This window comes from Danio rerio, chromosome 14 (assembly GCF_049306965.1).
Source record: "Danio rerio strain Tuebingen ecotype United States chromosome 14, GRCz12tu, whole genome shotgun sequence".
NCBI lineage: Eukaryota > Metazoa > Chordata > Actinopteri > Cypriniformes > Danionidae > Danio > Danio rerio.
This window is the reverse complement of record NC_133189.1, coordinates 7,553,359-7,572,500: the sequence shown is the minus strand read 5'-3', so window position 1 is coordinate 7,572,500 and position 19,142 is coordinate 7,553,359. Positions and strand designations below refer to the sequence as shown.

Genomic DNA, 19,142 nt, shown 5'->3' with positions numbered 1-19,142 from the left:
ATCAAATGCAATGCAGGACATGTCAGATACTAGAGAGCATTTGATTGGTCATTTGATTGGATGTGAATAAAACCGTTGACTCGGCAGAAGTGACAAACTACAAGCTTTACATGTTTATATCAGTCTTATATCCTCTAAACGCGAATGTTGTCTCTGTTTTGGTGCGCACTAGCGTATAGATGTCCTAAAAATGAACACTGCTGATGCTAACATCTAGAACACTTTTATTTCAATTTTGTGGGACCTAGCTCAAATATACACTTACAGGCCACTTTATTTGGTACACCTTACTAGTGCTGGGTTGGTCCCACTTTTGCCTTCAGAAATGCCTTAATCCCTCGTGGCATAGATTCGACAAGGGACTGGAAATATTCCTCAGAGATTTTGGTCCATGTTGGCATGATAGCATCACACAGTTGCTGCAGTAATCTACCGTTCCACCACATCCCAAAGGGGCTCTATTGGATTGATTTCTGGTGACTGTGGAGAACTACCGCTCAGTGGCTATTTTCTCTTTTTCGGACCATTCTCTGTATACCCTATAGATGGTTGTGCGTGAAAATCCCAGTAGATCAGCAGTTTCTGAAATACACCTGTCTGTCACCAACAACCATGCCACATTCAAAGTCACTTAAATCACCTTTCTTCCCCATTCTGATGCTTGGTTTGAACTGCAGCAGTTCATCTTGACCATGTCTACATGCCTAAATGCTTTGAGTTGGTGTAATGTGATTGGCTGAATAAAATGTGCGTTAACGAGCAGTTGGACTGGTGTACCTAATAAAGTGGCCGGTTAGTGTACATACGTGCAACATAAGAAAATAACTCATTTGTTCCTATTGAATCTCAACGTGTGTGTCACCAGTGTTGGGTAAGTTATTTTAAAAAAAAGTAATTAATTACTACTTACAAATTACATCGTTAAAGTTGTATATAAATTACTTTTCTAATTACTTGTCTAAAAGGTGAGTGATTTACTCAATAAGTAATTGAATTACTTGACTCAATTCTATGTATAAAACCCTATAAATCTAAATGCATAGTCAATATAAATTATACTCTTATTTATTTGCATGGTAAACAATAAAAAAGTAACGTTAAACATGTATCCATATCAAAATATGAAACGTTTAATAGAAGTGACCCCATATTTTATGTATAACCTATTGTAATTAATTCATTTCTGACTTGGTTCATTGTTTAAGCAATAGTCTGACAAATGTATCGACCTTAATTATAAGGAAATGTTAAATATTGAGTATTTAAGGCAAGTACTGTTGGAATATCAAGCCAATTCCATGTTTGTTCAATAGGAAAAGGTCTGGAGAGTGTTTTCTTCAATGCCAAAAAATGTTGTAATTTATCAGATACAAATGAATAATTTTATGACAGCGCTCTGGGTTACGTTACCCCAATGCAATATAAGAATTACATTCAAGAGGTTTGCAACTAACTTGCATTTCCGGACTCCAGCATATATACACAACTGATATTAACAGGTGGAGTTTTGGTTTAACGTCACTTATCAGTCATTCTGCAGTCCTTTGGCTCTTGTACCCCAGACATACTTCCTCTTTCTGCAACCCTTCTCTGCATACCAGAACTGAACTATTACGTGCATCTTTAATATATTTCACAACTTCTACAAGCATCAAGACAACTTGTGACATGTCTAGACTTTGTTTTAAACAAAGGCCCCCACACCTATTCTGCTATTTCCATCTTGTTGGCATGTTCCTTAAAGTATGCAGCACAGTAAAAAGAGAAAAAGAGGAAGTGTGTCTGGTCAATATGTGATCTCATACAATAGAAAAAGATTGGTTGTTAGTCTAAACATTTGTCTAATAAAAAATAAAGCCACAAAAGTAATCAAAATAAATTCCTTTTTTTCAACAGTACATTAAGTAACTGTAATTACATTTCATATAATCCCTCACTTTAAGCAATTTAATTTAGTTATTTTGTATCTAGTTACACCCAACACTGCATGCGAGACACAGAAATGAACCCGATTGAATTTGCATCATTTGTGACACAATTTAAAAACTGAACACTAAACACTAGTTCTTGTTTAATAAGCATGCATACATACACGCACACATTTAGGCGAGGCAGTGGCGCAGTAGGTAGTGCTGTCGCCTCAGCACGAAGGTCGCTGGGTCGCTGATTAGAACCTCGGATCAGTTGGCGTTTCTGTGTGGAGTTGGCATGTTCTCCCTGCCTTTGCGTGGGATTCCTCCGGGTGCTCCGGTTTCCCCCACAGTCCAAAGACATGCGGTACAGGTGAATTGGGTAGGCTAAATTGTCCGTAGTGTATGAGTGTGTGTGTGGATGTTTCCCAGAGATGGGTTGCGGCTGGAAGGGCATCTGCTGCGTAAAAATGTGCTGAATAAGTTGGCGGTTCATTCCGCTGTGGCGACCCCGGATTAATAAAAGTACTAAGTGGACATGAAAATGAATGAATAAATGAACATACACATTTATGCAAATTTTCATGAATCATACCAAACTTTATTCTAAATGCACAAAAAAATGAAACCACTGACACCACAAGGATGCGAAAAGCCGAAAGTTGCTGCAGACATTTATTTCAGTATGAAAAGGAAACAGAATAATGAGTAGCGGGGGCGGGGGGAGTTAGTTTTGTGCTCCGTTTTCGTCTTTCACTTATAGCAAACTAACGGTTGGAGGGGTGTGGTTAAGCAAATGTTTGCCCAAGCCTTCGAACTTGCATCATCTGATAAGGACCGCCCTTCCAGAGCAGAAGCAAATGGTTCTATTTTTCAGTGGATAAACTAGTATATTTACTGTAAGTGAGCCAGTGTTATATTTTCTGATCTTGTTGTAAAAATGCTGAATGAACTCTTCAAATCCCACATTTCCTGTATTTAAATTCCATTTTTTGTGTTTGTCTAAGGGAGTTTTATGAGCCCGGAGCTCTTGTAATGGAGGAAGAAGGAGCTGTGATTGTAGGGATGCTGGTGGGTCTCAACGTGATCGATGCAAATCTGTGTGTGAAAGGAGAGGATCTGGATTCTCAGGTGAAACGCAAAACCGTCCAATCCAGATGTGCTTTTTGACTGACTTGGTTAACACCGTGTTTTGTTTTTACTGCAGGTGTGTGTCATTGACTTCTCAATGTATCTGAAGGATCCACAAGCAACTGAGAGCAAACAAGAGTGAGTCTGAGATCATTTAGCAGACCATTATTCACTTGTTTTCTAAATGTTTAGTTCGAGATTATTGGAAAATAGTTGTTTTGTTAATAGTGATAATTCACTCAATTTAAATTCTGCCATCATTCACTCACCCTCGACTTGTTCCAAACATATTTGAGTTTTGTTCTTGTGTTGAACACAAAAGAAGATATTTGAAAGGATGTTTAGAACTGGTAGTCATTGACTTTTATAATATTTGTTTCATGTATAGAAGTCAATCGGTTTTAGACAAGAATACAAGAACTCATAAACATTCGGAATCACTTGAGGGTGTGCAAAAGATCAGCAAAATAAAAACCTTTGAGTGAACTATGCCTTTAATATCATGGTTTTATTTGGTGACTGAAGGTTTAACAATGACTTTTTTTTGTCTAACTTCTAATAGCGATTCAAAAATGACCGCCATACTTGACCAGAAGCACTACATCGAAGAGCTGAACCGGCATCTGAGCTGCACAGTGACTGATCTTCAGGCCAAGATGGACTCGCTGGAGAAAACCAACAGCAAACTCATCGAGGAGGTGAAAACATCCTCATTTTTCATTCCTTTATCTTCGGCTTAGTCCCTTATTTATCAGCACCCAGAGGAAACCCATGCAAACTTGGGGAGAACATGCAAACTCCACACAGATATGCCTACTGGCCCAGGTGGGACTCGAACCAGCGACCTTCTTGCTGTGAGGCAACTGTGCTAACCACTGAGCCATCATGCCGCCCTATCCTTATTTTAGGTTCTTATATTTTACATAATTTATAAATCATGCTGGTTGTTAAATGGATTAGAGACATGAATACATTTCCAAGCATCAAAACATTACTTTTACTACAGAACTTTGTCATATTTACAAGAATCCTCATCAGATGACTTATTAAAGGACTTGGTGAATCACGGTTCAGCCACAAAATACTAAGTTCTTGTCATTTTCATTTTCAGACAGTTAGGTTTTATCTATTTGCCAGCTAAAAAAATCATTCTAATCTTTTAAGACATTGTGCAGTTTACTATGATCACCTATTTTTAATAAGTACAGGTTAAAAGAAGTGTTTTTTTATTTTGTACATGACTATATTAGCTATAATGAATTAAAATTGGAACATTATTTCACTCATATTTTGAACCATATATATATATATATATATATATATATATATATGTGTGTGTGTGTGTGTGTGTGTGTGTGTGTGTGTGTGTGTGTGTGTGTGTGTGTGTGTGTGTGTATACACACACACACACATGACTATTAGCTATAATGAATTAAAATTGGAACAATATTTCACTCATATTTTGAACCATATATATATAATTTATAGTCACAAAAATTGCAACTTTAATTTCATTTGAATGCCACAATGTACAAAAAAATGGTTAAATATTTTGTTATTTGATGACTTTTCTACAGCTTACAGCAGCGACGGACAGAATCAACGCTCTGCGTGAGGAGCAAGAACAGCTTAAACAGGAAAATGCTAATATTCTCCAATCTAGTCAAAGAAAAGAGGAGGTGAGATTTTGATTTTTCAGCTGTATTTATTGCCTTTTATGTAACACTGGTGTTCAGTTTTATTGTCATTCTGCTACATGTGTGGACATTAACATGTGCTACATGTGGAACGAAATGTTCTGTCTCGTAGAATCACGGTGCTACATAAATAAACATAATCATAGATATGAACACAACACTGGACGCAAAAGCAATTTTAAACCTATACATGACCAACATACCAGAGCAGTAATCTCACTAGACATGAATACTTAACTATACAAACAACCTGAGACCTTCTATACAAGTACTTTTGCGTAAGACGGAACAATATTGTGCAAGATATTGTGTCAAAGAGGTATTTAGGTTAATGAAAACAAGTAGTGCAACAAGATTTGTGGCCCATTCACAGGTAAACATTATTTTTCTTATTATAAAGAGGGTTTTAAATAAAGTGCCTGGTGCATATAGAAAAAAGTGTTTTTACAGGTGGTTTGTCAAGCCCACTCACCTGTGTGAGGCATGCTCAGATGGCCCGTTTCCACTGAGTGGTACGGTACAGTTCGTTGATACACTTTTATGGCCTTTTCCACTATCAAAAGGTGTACCGTACCACTTTTTCGGCACACATTCGAAAGGGTACCAAACATGAGAAGGAGTGCCAAAAGGCGGAGCTAGACGCCCAGCTGAACGCTATTGTTTAACAGATATGCGTTATTCGCTTGCGCAACAAGCCAGAATGAAAACAAAAAACCTGCCATGTTTAAAATACACAGCCGAGAGATTACAGAATTATATATACATGTAATAACGAGGCTCAAAAAAACCTTGTCGTCGTCTTGATGAACAGCCACAAAGCCATGGAGTAGAGCAGAATCTACCCTGTGGCTCGTAGTTTTATATGTACGAGTCAGTCTGAAGTAGAGGTCTGCATTCCCGACCTGACCAGATTTCTGCGGCGCGGGAATAAATTTCCGAATAAAGAGCGGGAGCGGTCGGTAACGGGTTTAATTTGGGACTGGAGAGGGCCGTCTAGCAATATCGCTCCCGACTTCCGAGCGAGCACGCGTATGTATGCGTGTAAATGAAATATCGCTTTGCTGTGTTTAGCTTGTTTGTTGCTGTGTGTATGTGTGCGCGCGCACGCGAATGAGAGAAAGAGAGAGCTTTGTGCGTGTGTGTGTGTGTGTGTGTTAGTGCACACACGTGAATGAGAGAGAGAGCTTTGTGTGTGTGCTTGGTGCTTATGTGTATGTGTGTGTTTATACAGACAGCTTGTTATAGGCTGTCTGGACTGTATAGCTGGGTGGTTTTCGGTTTTGTTCTCCTCCCCGCTCTTTTAGCGGGATCGGGCGCGGCGGGTAGAAAACGGGGCGGGGCGGGCAGCGGGACAACAAATGCTGAATGTAAGCAGGAGCGGTCGGGTTCGGGCGAAAACCTGGCAGGTGCGAGCGGGAGCGGGATTCAAAATTTAGTCCCGCGCAGGTCTCTTGTCTGAAGTGCAAACGGTTTGGCTTTCTTTTTCCGTACCGTACTGTACCAGTCAGTGGAAACGAGCCAAGAGATGCACATTGTTTTTTTAGAGATATGGAGTGATTGTAAAGAGTGTCTGCTGCAAAACTGGTCAAAGTGTCATGCTGTGTTCACCTCAGACGTGGCATGCGCAAATGAATCATGCTATGCGCACATAAATAAACACGCGAACATTTTTAGTTTGCTCTCTTCATTCGCACATCAAATTCAATTCATTTGTGTGTCAAATTTTCTTCATTCACGTGTCAAATCGGCTTCGCAATATAGGCGGATTCACGTCATGGACAGGGCTTCTGTCTGCCTAGTGACTGTAGCTTTGTTGCTAAATGGTTAACATGGAGATTTCTAAGAGAGTAGCTGTGCTTTATGTGCTTTAGGAAGGCTGAAAAACAGTGTAGATTCATTCGGTGCCGTGTCTATGAGTTCATCAACTCTTCCAGAAACTATACCTGGATGATGGAAGCTTTAAGCGGTGCTTCAGACTAAGCAGAGTCAAGTTTGATGAACTTTTGTTCGGTGACGGCAAGAGGATTTTTTCTTTAGGACACCAACAACAGGCGCTACATCATAATCACGCTCCTACAAGAGCAAGCTGCTCATTGGTTAACCCGTCGAAAATGTCTGCTAAAGTTCAGATTTTCCAACTCAAACGCACAAACACTTAATTGGCGCAAATCATGTCATTCGCACCACCTCTTTCGCATGAATTGTACTGCAGGATGTCTAGTCACATCTTTGCATTGACTTAACATGTAAATAACTCTCGCTTGATGCTTTATTCGCATCTGGTGTGAACACACCAACAGAGAGCTGAAAGAATGTCTTTCTTTATAGGTGGTTTGTCAAGCTCACTCACCTGTGTGAGGCAGGCTCAGAAATGTTTTTATCTATATCAAGTGATCGTAATGCCTAGTTCAGACTGCATGATTTTAGCCCGATTTTGGCTCGCCGACAGGTTTTGAGAAATCGCCGACAAATGCCTGAAATCACAGGCAAATCGCTGCTCGTGCACGTGAGTGACAATCACACAGTATGAACTATCAAAGACGCGATCTGAGAGAATCGCCGATGAGTCGCCGATGCCTGCGAGATATTTGGCGTGCTAAATATCTGGAGCTGTCGGCGATTCAAATCATGCCGTGTGAATTGAGTGTTGAATGAAAATAACATCAGCGATCGCCTACAGCCAATGAGAGAGCGGCATTCACTTGTGTGTGCGCGCGTGTGTATACCTGCTGCAGGCCAGCGGGAGGCTGGGGGAGAAGTTAAAAGCGCTCTTTTTTGGTTTATTTGGACCCACGAAATGGAGGAAAAACTAGTGGAGGTTTGACAGGACTCAGGAGTAACCGTGTCTGTTTGACGTTTTATACAGAAAGAAATTAGTTTATTATCAACGTTGAGGAGAAATGGCTAATTCCCTTTAAACCCAGGTGAGCAAACATGTACATTTTCTACCCCATTAAAGGCTTCTTTCTCATTATGTAGTTAATAACGAGATATAATACATGTTTTTGTCTTTGAGACTTAGTTTGGACGAAGTTGTCGGCGATTCTTCCTATAGTAAAGTCATGCAATGTGAAAGCCCCTGTCGCCGATCAATCTTGCAGTGTAAACAAAGCAGCGACGAAACGCTAGCCCAGATAGTCAAGCAGTGTGAAAACATCTATGACACGACTACTTTGAAAATCATGCAGTCTGAACTCGGCATAAGAAAGTGTCTGGTGCATATGCAAATATAAGTTTATTGCTACATTATCATCTGGCCATGACTATGAAAAAAGCCAAAAATACTTATTTAGATTTTTTTTTATTAGGTGACTCTGCAGGACAGCCAGGTGGAGCTGGAAACATATCGGCAGACTCGTCAGGGTTTGGATGAAATGTACAGTGTGGTTTGGAAACAGTACAAGGAGGAGAAACGAATCAGGCAGGTAAGAATGCAAAGAAATCCAGCTCTGAATGTACAGAAATAGTCTTTATTTTCAGTTAATATAATATTTCACAGTATATTAGAGGGCTTAAGATGACTTAAAGCAGGGGTGCTCAAACATTTTTTTTTAAAAGGGCCATAAACTACACTTGATTGAGAGTAGTGGGCCGGAGGTAAATATACTAAACTGTAAAGTTGTCAGATGTTATTTTCTTATTTCTTATTATTTATTATATGATTATTTTTACAATTTAATTAATACTATAATTTATTACATGTAAAATATTTAATTGTATTAACAATTATACATTTTTGTTTATTTTATAAAGAACATCTTGCAATAAAAATCATGAACGATCCAATCTTCTTTGATTCGCTTGCTGATGACTTCTTCAATGTCCGCTATCCATTAAATGACTATTTATTTGTTTATTTTTTTAAATCTTATTCATTCGCAACATTTAATGCAAATGTTTAATTTCAGTTTGCTTTTTTGTTGCTCAACAGTAACAAAAGTTATGTTAGCTTAAAAATGACAATCTCTGTTGAAGGCATTCCCCCCCAAATTCCCGATAATTCTCCCTCTCTTCTCAAATGGGATGGAGGGCCAAATCAAAGGTTACCGTGGGCCAAAGTTTGGGCATCTCTGACTTAAAGGGAGAGTTCACCCCAAAATTACAATGTAATCATTTACTCATCTTTCACTTGTTTTAAACCCATTTGTGTTTCATTCTTCTGTTGAACACAAAGAAATATATACTGAAGAATACTGGGAGGACAAAAGCACCATCAACTGCTTTTTTCCAGCAGAACCTCTTGTTTTGTGTTCAGCAGAAGAAAGGAATTGATAAGTTTACGACCACTCGAGTGTGGGAAAATACTGAGGTAATATAATTATATATATAATTAAGTGAATTATGATTAAAATGAGACAAAACAACTTTTAAAATAAACTTCTAATAAAAACTGATATGAAATGTCGTTGTTTTTATTTCATTATTATTATTTTTAATTATAATTATTATTTTCTAAATTTCGTTATAAAATTGAAAAGTTTAAAGTCTGGTTAAATAAAGGTTTTTCAGAATGTGTTTAAGGGCTAATGTGCATGCGTCTTCAACACTCCATTTATGGTCAGTCAGTATAACAGGAAACTCCTTTATAACTCGCAATTCTGACTTACTAACTTTGATTTCAGACTTTATACCTCGGAATTGCAACTTTATAACTCAGAATTCTGATTTAACTCAAAATTGCTAACTTTAACTCTTAATTTGCAACTTTATAACTTAGAACTCAGATTTTTTAACTCTGAATTGCGACTTTATAACTCAGAATTCTGACTTAATAACTCAAAATTGCAACTTTAACTCACAATTTGCGACTTTATAGCTTAGAATTCAGATTTTATAACTCGGAATTGCGATTTTATAATTCAGAATTCTGACTTAATAACTCAAAATTGCGACATTAACTCAGAATTTGTAACTTTATAACTCAGAATTGCGACTTTATAACTCAAATTTTTTTAATAACTCAAAATTGCAACTTTAACTCAGAATTTGCTACTTTATAACTCAGAAATCTGATTTAATAACTCAACTCCAAATTTGCGACTTTACAACTTGGAATTCTGATTTAATAACTCAAAATAGCGACTAACTCAGAATTTGCAACTTTATAACTCAGAATTGTGACTTTTATAATTCAGAATTTTTTTTAATAACTCAATTTCGACTAACTCAGAATTTGTGACTTTTTAACTCAGAATTCTGATTTAATAACTTAAAATCGCGACTTAACTCAAAATTTGCAACTTTATAACTTGGAATTCTGACTTTGGAGCTCGGAATTCTGATTTAATAACTCAAAATTGCAACTAACTCAGAATTTGCGACTTTATTACTCACAATTGCGACTTTATAACTCAGAATTGCGACTTTATAACTCAGAATTGCAACTTTATAACTCAAAATTGCGACTAACTCAGAATTTGCAACTTTATTACTCAGAAATCTGATTTAATGACTTAAAATTGCGACTTAACTCAAAATTGTGACTAAAACTCAGAATTGTGACTTTATATATATATTTTTTTACATTGTATTTATTTGTTTTATTCAGTGGTGGGAACGGGCTTCCATGCCTTCCCCTTAGGTAGATAGAATTGGGATTGGGCCTAAGCCTCATCTTCCAGTTTTTGTGAGTTTATATTGAAATTCCAACAATAAATGCTGTTTAGCTGCTCTTTGAATTTGTGTAACCGGGCAATGTACAGACGCCTTATAAACCTTTTTATTATCGAGTAATTCCATCAATACTGTAGTTTTGCTTTGTTTTTAATAGCCTTCAAAATTCAGCAATGTGAAGTACCAGAACTCCTTATATAGTTTACAGCCCTCATAAAATTATAACGAGCCAATCACTAACGCTGAATGCACTTATTAACCAATCAGGAGCTACAGAAGGAGCTGGAGTTGCAGATCGGCCTGAAGCAGGAAATGGAAGTAGCCATGAAACTCCTGGAAAAGGACACGCATGAGAAGCAGGACACGCTGGTTGCGCTGCGACAACAACTGGACCAAGTCAAGAATCTCAACCTGCAGATGTTCAACAAAGCACAGGTGGTGCATTTTGTTGTCGTACAACACTGTATTTTTCGGCATTTGATCGTTTTCAGTCACACGACCTGAAATTAATGGGCCGTAATGGCAGATACATTGAGATCTCTATAGAAACACAGCACAAACCAGTCTCATTTCTATCTATTTCAACCTATGAATATTTGGTTTAAATAATAACAAAACAAAACTGAGATCAGATCACAGACTGTAAATTGTGGGCACTTGTGATCCATATACTGCACCCGCAACTGTTTTTCAGTCATTCAAAATTGTCAAGTCGCTGTCAGAGCTCCAATTCGGCAACATTTACCTTTATCTTGTGGATATTCCTCAGTGATTTAATCATTGGTGACAGTGTAAAAGCACGTAAGTGTCTGCTTTTGCTTAATCTTTGCTAGTAGAGAAAATATGTTCACTTTTTCCATTTATATTTTGTCTTTGCATGTCAATTTATACTTTAGTTGTGAAATTTAACCAACAAATTAGCGTAAAAATTGTACAAAAAAAGCATATGAATGTACTGACAGCGGCTGCACAGTATACTGCAAAATGATGGTTATCACAATAACATTATGTGCAATATGCATATTGCAGACAATTGAGGTTAATTCCATTTATTTTATGCATTTTTGTGCGAAAGTCAAGATGAGAGAGGAAAATGACAACAGCCAATCAGAATATCTGCTCAGGTTTACAACTCATTTATAGTGTTTTGAATTAATGTTAGCATCTTAGCTCGTGTTTTTAGTCTGAATTAGAATGAATTAGATCCAAAAAATATCTTCAACCAGTTTATTTTAATAATATTAAATAAATGATTTAAAACATGCTAATGAAAATAGCATTTTTCAAGGGAAAATTTATATTAAAAAAAATATCATTATTGCATGTTTTTTTTTCCAGTATTGTGCAGCCCTGATAGGCATTGTAGATGGTTATGGGTCAATGATGCTACCATTCCACACAAATCCATACATTTCCCCTTTCTAGCTGTTCTTTCTATAAAGAAATTTCTGTAAAAGCAAAACCCAATCTCTACATATTATGTCTTATCGTAAAACATTTATCCAGCTTTTTGGCTAAAAAGTGAGACCTCACTCGGCCCGTGACTTGACGGTCAGTGGGAGATCTTAATGTTTTACCCACTAGAAGGCATTTTATTCCCTTAATGGGGCAACATCACGTGAAAACTATCAATAGGATTAGTTGAGGCTAATTGAATTCAATATGTTGTCATTTGATGCATAAGGCGTCTGACCGAGTGGCCCAGAAAAAGGAGGAGGACATGGTACATCTGGAAAAGAAGATGATTCAGATGGAGGCAGCCATGAAGGAACTGGAACAGAGGTGATGGAATACTGAAAAACTAGCATTTTGGTGTCATTTACTTACCCTCACATTGTTTTATTGAAAAATGATAATTAACCCATAATTGGAGCATGGAGGGTCAGGGCTATCCTGATGGATGTTTTCTATTTTTATATACATTTGAAGTCATTAGCCCCCCCTTTAATTTTTTTTTTTTTTTACTTTTTTTTTTTATATTTCCCTAATGATATTTAACACAGCAAGGTAATTTTCACAGTATGTCTGATAATATTTTGTCTTCTTGAGAAAGTCTTATTTGTTTTATCTCGGCTAGAATAAAAGCAGATTTTTATTTTTTTAAATCCATTTTAAGGTCAAAATTATTACCCCCTTTAAGCTTTATATTTTTTCGATAGTCTACAGCAGGGGTCACCAACATGGTGCCCGCGAGGATCACATGTGTTGCCCGCAGGCCTGTTCTAAAAACAGCTCACCATAGCGCCACTTACCAGTAAGCTTCATCTAATATAGAAGTAATCATTTAAAAATGTAAATATTTGCAGAGATATATCAAAATAAAGTGTTGCACATTGATACATTAAATACAGGGTATTTCCCACCCTGTTAAATCATTGTTGATAACTTTTGTGAGAATCATTAACATGATCAGTGTCTTCACATGGATTAATATCATTAATTATTACCAAAAACATACAGTATAATTAAAAGTAAATTGAGCAAATTTGTTATTTGAGAAGTGTTTATCAAACTGGTAGCCCTCCACATTAATCGGTACCCAAGAAGTAGCTCTCAGTTTCATAAAGGTTGGTGACCCCTGGTCTACAGAACAAACCATCATTATACAATAACTTCCCTAATTACCCTAACCTGATTAGTTAACCCAATTAACCTAGTTAAGCCTTTAAATGTCACTTTAAGCTGTATAGAAGTGTCTTGAAAAATATCTAATAAAGTATTAATTACTGTCATCATAGCAAAGATAAAACAAATCAGTTATTAGAAATGAGTTATTCAAATTATGTTTAGAAATGGGTTGGAAAAATCTCTGTCAAACAGAAATTGGGGGAAAAAATAAACAGGGGTGCTAATAATTCTGACTTCAACTGTATATGTTTTCCTTCATTTCAGAGACATGGAACTGCTAAGAAATCCATCTTAAAACACAAAAATACTTGAGTTTGGACTTGATTTGGTTGTTTTTGTCGGTGTGGGGGAAAAAAACAAAGTTTAGGTTTCAAACCATAGTCTGTAAAACTTTAGGACAAATCATAGACTGTAAAAATATGGACGTGGGATCCATGACGTCACCCATAGGTTTCTGAAGGGTGCAAATGAAGCTACAAGTAGGCATGGCCAACCATCGCCATATTGTTCGCACGTCATCACACCGACCGGGGGATACCAAACAAGGGCAAAGAGGCAGAGCTACAGACGCCTGCTAGCGATTTTCATGGATGAGTTTTTCTTTGGGAGAATGCTTAATACTTTATCACCTGCGACTCGTTTGTGTTCTGACCACTTGTGCTTGGTTGTATACTATATCAATAAAGTGTGTTTAGTCCTTTAAAAACACTGCTGTAACACATTGAGCCACTAAGCATTGTTCTTGTTGTTTTTCTACAGGAGGAAAATGAGAATCACTTGCAAACACTTCAAATATAGTCTGTGTTAGTAAATGCAAGGCTATTGATTAAATCCAGCATAACACTGTATGACAAAATTTCAGAATTTCACTCATCTGGGAAAAGGTCGCTTGAGTGGTTTGTGAGCACAATTAAGTGCACAGAGCATGCCATATCATCTGATAACTGTTAGAAATGATTCCTAAAGGCAATTGACTGTAAAGCCACATAAAACAAAATACAATATATGTGCTGAGCTCAGCAGCTAATCGGCTGAGGTGACATGACGGCGACCGGCGAGACCTAGCTGTCACTTAAGTGACCACGCCCTTAATTATGCAGACTTAGTATAAATGCAACTAAAGTGAACCGTCTTTAAGCAATAAATAAATAACCCCTAAAGCAATACTTCTCATTTACTCCAAACCTTTTATCATCCTTTCATTTCTTTGCTTCATGTTTTTGAGAAAACAGGAGAATTTCTGAAACGAGTCTTTCAGGTTTTAAAGCACATATTGACAGAGCTTTTGAATGTGTGTGTGTGTGAACTCTCATTTAGTCTCAGATATTGACAGAGCTTTTGAATGTGTGTGTGGACTCTCATTTAGTCTCAGATATGATTTGCATGCACAGTTGAGCAGAATTATTTCCCCCCGGTACATTTTGCCCCCATTTTCTATTTAATGGAAAGATTTTTTTCCTTGTATAATGATGGTTTATTCTGTAGACAAATATTGCTAAAGGGGGCTAATAATATTGACCTTTAAAGGGCACATACTTTACCCCTTTTTAATGATTTAATAATAATATTATGGTTCTTCTGAGTGTGCCAGTTTAGGTTCAGTTCAACACACAGTTCAGATGATTTTATTATAGTGTCTTCAAAAGTGTCATGTTGGGGGTGTTTACACAGTTTGCTGTTTTAGTGGCGTGTTGCTTCACAGTTTCGGCTTCCCGCCCAACTTAACAAGGGGGCGGAGCCAAGAGCTCCCACGATCTGTGTGTGCAACAGACAGGCTGACAGACTGAGAGAGAAGCTAAGCTGAGTTAGGATGAGCATTCAGCCGTACATGTACAAGTCGGACACAGACCAAGCAGGGAGTACAAAATCATTTGTGTCTTTTTATAGTCTCGGTGTACAAGTGCCGAGCTTGAGACTAATAACCACACACACTGAATTACCTTTGACTGAAGCACCGAATGCGTGGCGACACGGCACACCTGACACTCAGTGAAGCAGAAACATGAAGTGCCCCGAATGGTCACGCCACGCATTCTAGAACTCCAAACACAAGCCTCCACCAGGGCAAACACATTGGCGCCGCGTCACTGACCCGAAGCTCCACTGCGTGCACCCCGACAGAAAGCCGAGCCGCTGACCCGAAGCTCCGCCGCGTGCACCCCGACAGAAACCCACACCGCGCCGAGCCGCTGACCCAAAGCTCCGCCGCATGCACCCCAACAGAAACCCATGCCCATATCTCCGAAATACACAGCGCCACGCCCCGCAAAAGGTACAAGTAATAAATCCGATTACAGCGATAATGTGGAGAATATTGATCTTGTGTTGAGCCCAATGAGCTTTTCATCAAAAAAATAGAGCAAGGGTGTTCCTTTAGTGGTATCGCTTTGACTCACACGCTGAAAATGGCGGACGTGCAACAAGAAACTGAGGATATGATCGTGACGCAAAGCCGTCGATCAATATTGGTGGGCGGGGGGACCGCTCTCCTACGTTAAGTTGCGGTCTGTCTGAAAACCGCTCCTATTGGTCCACCGTTTTTTTTTTTTAAAAAAGGACTGTGTGTGTTTATATCACCCCGATATGACGGTCTATACACTATACTTGCACACATGTCTGTCCAAACAGCTTGAAAAGTAGATTTTTCACCATAGGTGCCCTTTAAAATGTTTTTTTTTAATTTTATTTATTTATTTTTATAAAAACTGCTTTTATTGTAGACTAATTTAAACAATTAAGACTTTCTCCAAAAGAAAAAATATTATCCGACATGCTGTGAAAAACACCTTGCTCTGTTAAACATCATTTGGGAAATATTTAAAAGTGGAACAAAAATTCAGGAGAGCTAATAATTCTTCAACTGTACATTTCTGAAGCTCATAAACACGATATCTTCTTCTCAGGCTTCAGAACTCAGAAGACGTGCAGAAGAACACAGATGAGCAGCAGAACGAGATCCGAACGGAGATGAAGGGGAAAGTGAACGCTCTGCAGAAGCGACTCTCTGACCTCGACACACTCCGGTAATGGCGGTCAAGGCTTCTGTAAAACCTGCTAACATGATTCCAACCCCTCAAGATCTCGATTTTATTAGTGTTGTCTGTTTCCACAGGGCAGGTCTGGAGACGGAGCTGAGCGCGGAGAAAGAACAGCGTCAGATCCTGCAGAAGGAGCTGCAGAGAGAACAGGACAACAGTGCGGAGCTGCGCACACAACTGCAGCAACTGCAGGGCCTGCAGACGGTCAGATATGCTGCCATAAACAGACACGCACTCAATACATTACCCTCGGTTATATCAAATCAAATCAAAGCAAGAGTGACTTGAACACAATAGTGTTCTTCCAAAGAGGAAACGTAATAAACCGGCCACTTTATTAGGTACACCTGACTAGTACCGTGCCATATGATTGGCTGGCTAAAAATGTACGTTAATGAGCAGTTGGACAGGTGTACCTAATAAAGTGGCCGCTCAGTGTGTATATATTATTCACACACAAAATACATGTATACGTGCGGAAAGAGTAATGGTTGAGCTGACAGGATTTGTGTTCCCGCAGGAGCTGCTCGATCTTCGTCAAGAGAAGCAGCAGCTCCAGCAGTTGTGTGAAGAGCAGGAACAGGCTCTACAGGAGATGGGCCTTCATCTCAGCCAGTAAGACTCTCTCTTTCTAGATCAGCCTCTGTTTATACGTCACATACTGACCTAACACTCCAACCCTGCTCTCAGATCCAAACTCAAGATGGAGGACTTCAAAGAGGTCAATAAAGCCCTGAAGGTAAAAGACATTCACCTTTTCTGTTCGTTTCTACCACAAAGCGAAGCTCCATTCAGCTAATACTGTTAGCATCTTGCTACTGTTTGTTTTATTTAACTCGGCTGTGATGCCATAAAAATCATTATAGATATGTAACAGCACATATCTGAAGAGCTAAATGAGCAGACATGCAAATCAGCTGATAGTTAAATTAATACTTAATATTCAATCAATTACATTTTGCTTGTTATGATACGCAACAACCTTCCACATGTGTTGTGGGCTGCAGGCTTTACACTTTCATGTTTCAGGAGTATTTAGCAATTTATTAAGTTTCACATTTAGAGCAGATTTTCTTTCTCATAGTAGCCTAGGCCTATTCAAGTTTATTAATCGGTGTAAAGAATAACTTTAATGTTTAAATTAATAGGCTGTTTAAATTAATTTTGCATCAAAAAAGCATTTGGATATCGGTAAAGGCGTCTGCAACTTTTGCGAAGCATCAAATCACCATCATATCTGTCAAAACATGTGCATAACTGCATAATTATTATTCTTTTAAAAAGTTGAATATTGTGAATGTCTATTTTCATACACAAATTGTACTAAAGCTGGTACCATTAATAGTACATGTTTGTGTCTAAAAAGTCCGTATAAATGAATGTTCTCTTTGAAGCCCATAGGGAGAACCACCCCATGACAGTCTTTGTACTTTCATTACGGAGTGCAGAATGCATAGGGTTTATCTATATATTTTTTAAACTTAAAAATATTAAATTTATATATATTTTTTATTTTATTTATTTATTTATTTTTTTTATTATTCATTCATTTATTTTCTTGCTGGCTTAGTCCCTTTATTAATCTGGGGTCGCCACAGTGGAATTAACCGCCAATTTATCCAGCACATTTTTACGCAGCAGATGCCCTTCCAGCCACAACCCATATCTGGGAAACAACCACACACACACTCATTCACACTCATACACTACGGACAATTTAGCCTACCCAATTGCACCCGAAGGAAACCCACACAAACACAGGGAGAACATGCAAACTGCACACAGAAACCAGCGAAGTTCTTGCTATGAGGCGACAGCACTACCCACGGTGCCACTGCATTGCCTATTTATTTCATTAAATAAATATATTTATATATAAATATATATATATATATATATATATATATATATATATATATATATATATGTGTATGTATGTATGTATGTATGTATGTATGTATGTATGTATGTGTATAATTTTAATACAAAAAAAATTAATAAATAAATGTTTGACTATTTTTCCAAGTGTATATTACTACTACTATAAGAAAAGATCAAAATTCAGTACTTTCAGTAATACCTTTGCTTAAAATGACCCGATCTAACGTGAAATAAACCTGCTCCCAAGCAGGTTTGAGCTACCAGAACTCAACAACTCTCGGATGAGTTGTAAAGAATAAAACAATCCTGGATCGTGTAAAATCATTCATTCATTCATTTTCTTGTCGGCATAGTCACTTTAATAATCCGGGGTCGCCACAGCGGAATGAATCACCAACTTATCCAGCAAGTTTTTTAAGCAGCGGATGCCGTTCCAGCTGCAACCCATCTCTGGGAACCGTGTAAAATCATCAATAACCAAATCCAGCAAACTGAGTAATCCACATACGAAAAACTCAATCCTGAACGGCACTGGATAATTACACGCAGGTGTGTTTGATATGGGTTGTAACTGAAATCTGCAGGAAGGTAGATCTCCAGGAGCAGGGTGGGTCACCCTTGATTTAAAGTATTCTGGCTGAATTGAAGTATTAATTCATATGATTTCTTTGCCGAATTAAATAAATTTGACTCAAGTTTTTGAACGGTTTAGTGTTATAATGCTACAATAACTTAACTGGTAATAAATAAATGTTTCCAAACCTTGTCTTTAGAAAATGGGGTGGAACAGTGGATAGGTGGTTAGCATTGTCGCCTCAGAGTCACTGGTTTGAGTCCCAGCTGGGCCAGTTGGCATTTCTGTGTGGACATTGCATGTTCTCCGTGTGTTGGCATAGGTTTTCCCCGCAGTCCAAAGACATGCAGGTATAGGTGAACTGGATTATCTAAATTGGCTGTAGTGTGTGTGTGTGTGTGTATGGGTGTTTCCCAGTACTGGGTTGTTGCTGAAAGAGCATCTGCTTCGTAAAACATGCTGGAATATTTGGCGGTTCATTCTGCTGTGGCAACCTCTAATAAGTCTGAGAGTAAACTGAAGGAAAATGAATGAGTGAATAATGGAAAATTGTTGTCTTTTCTGTTCTCCAGGGTCATGCTTGGCTAAAGGACGACGAAGCTACACAGTGCAAACAGTGCCAAAAAGAGTTCTCGATCTCTCGGAGGAAAGTGAGTGATGCTCCACGCTC

At 38.0% G+C, this 19,142-nt stretch overlaps 1 protein-coding gene across 9 annotated transcripts in view; it reads left to right on the top strand.

Annotated features, from left to right (window-relative positions):
- The window catches only part of rufy1 (RUN and FYVE domain containing 1), a 30,494-nt gene that overhangs the window by 8,473 nt on the left and 2,879 nt on the right, over positions 1-19,142 (top strand). For 8 of the 9 annotated variants that reach the window (XR_012390194.1, XR_012390193.1, XR_012390195.1 and 5 more), the window contains exons 5-16: positions 2,918-3,041; positions 3,118-3,179; positions 3,604-3,739; positions 4,619-4,720; positions 8,047-8,163; positions 10,619-10,786; positions 12,036-12,133; positions 15,883-16,002; positions 16,092-16,221; positions 16,538-16,632; positions 16,708-16,756; positions 19,045-19,122. Coding sequence is in view for 1 of the 9 variants with exons in the window: in XM_002667315.8 (XP_002667361.2) it covers positions 2,918-3,041; positions 3,118-3,179; positions 3,604-3,739; positions 4,619-4,720; positions 8,047-8,163; positions 10,619-10,786; positions 12,036-12,133; positions 15,883-16,002; positions 16,092-16,221; positions 16,538-16,632; positions 16,708-16,756; positions 19,045-19,122 (1,279 nt within the window). In the remaining 8 variants the exon portion in view is untranslated. Of the gene's footprint in view, positions 1-2,917; positions 3,042-3,117; positions 3,180-3,603; positions 3,740-4,618; positions 4,721-8,046; positions 8,164-10,618; positions 10,787-12,035; positions 12,134-15,882; positions 16,003-16,091; positions 16,222-16,537; positions 16,633-16,707; positions 17,049-17,165; positions 17,432-19,044; positions 19,123-19,142 lie in introns of those variants that run through there. The other variant, XR_012390197.1, reaches the window with a different exon arrangement.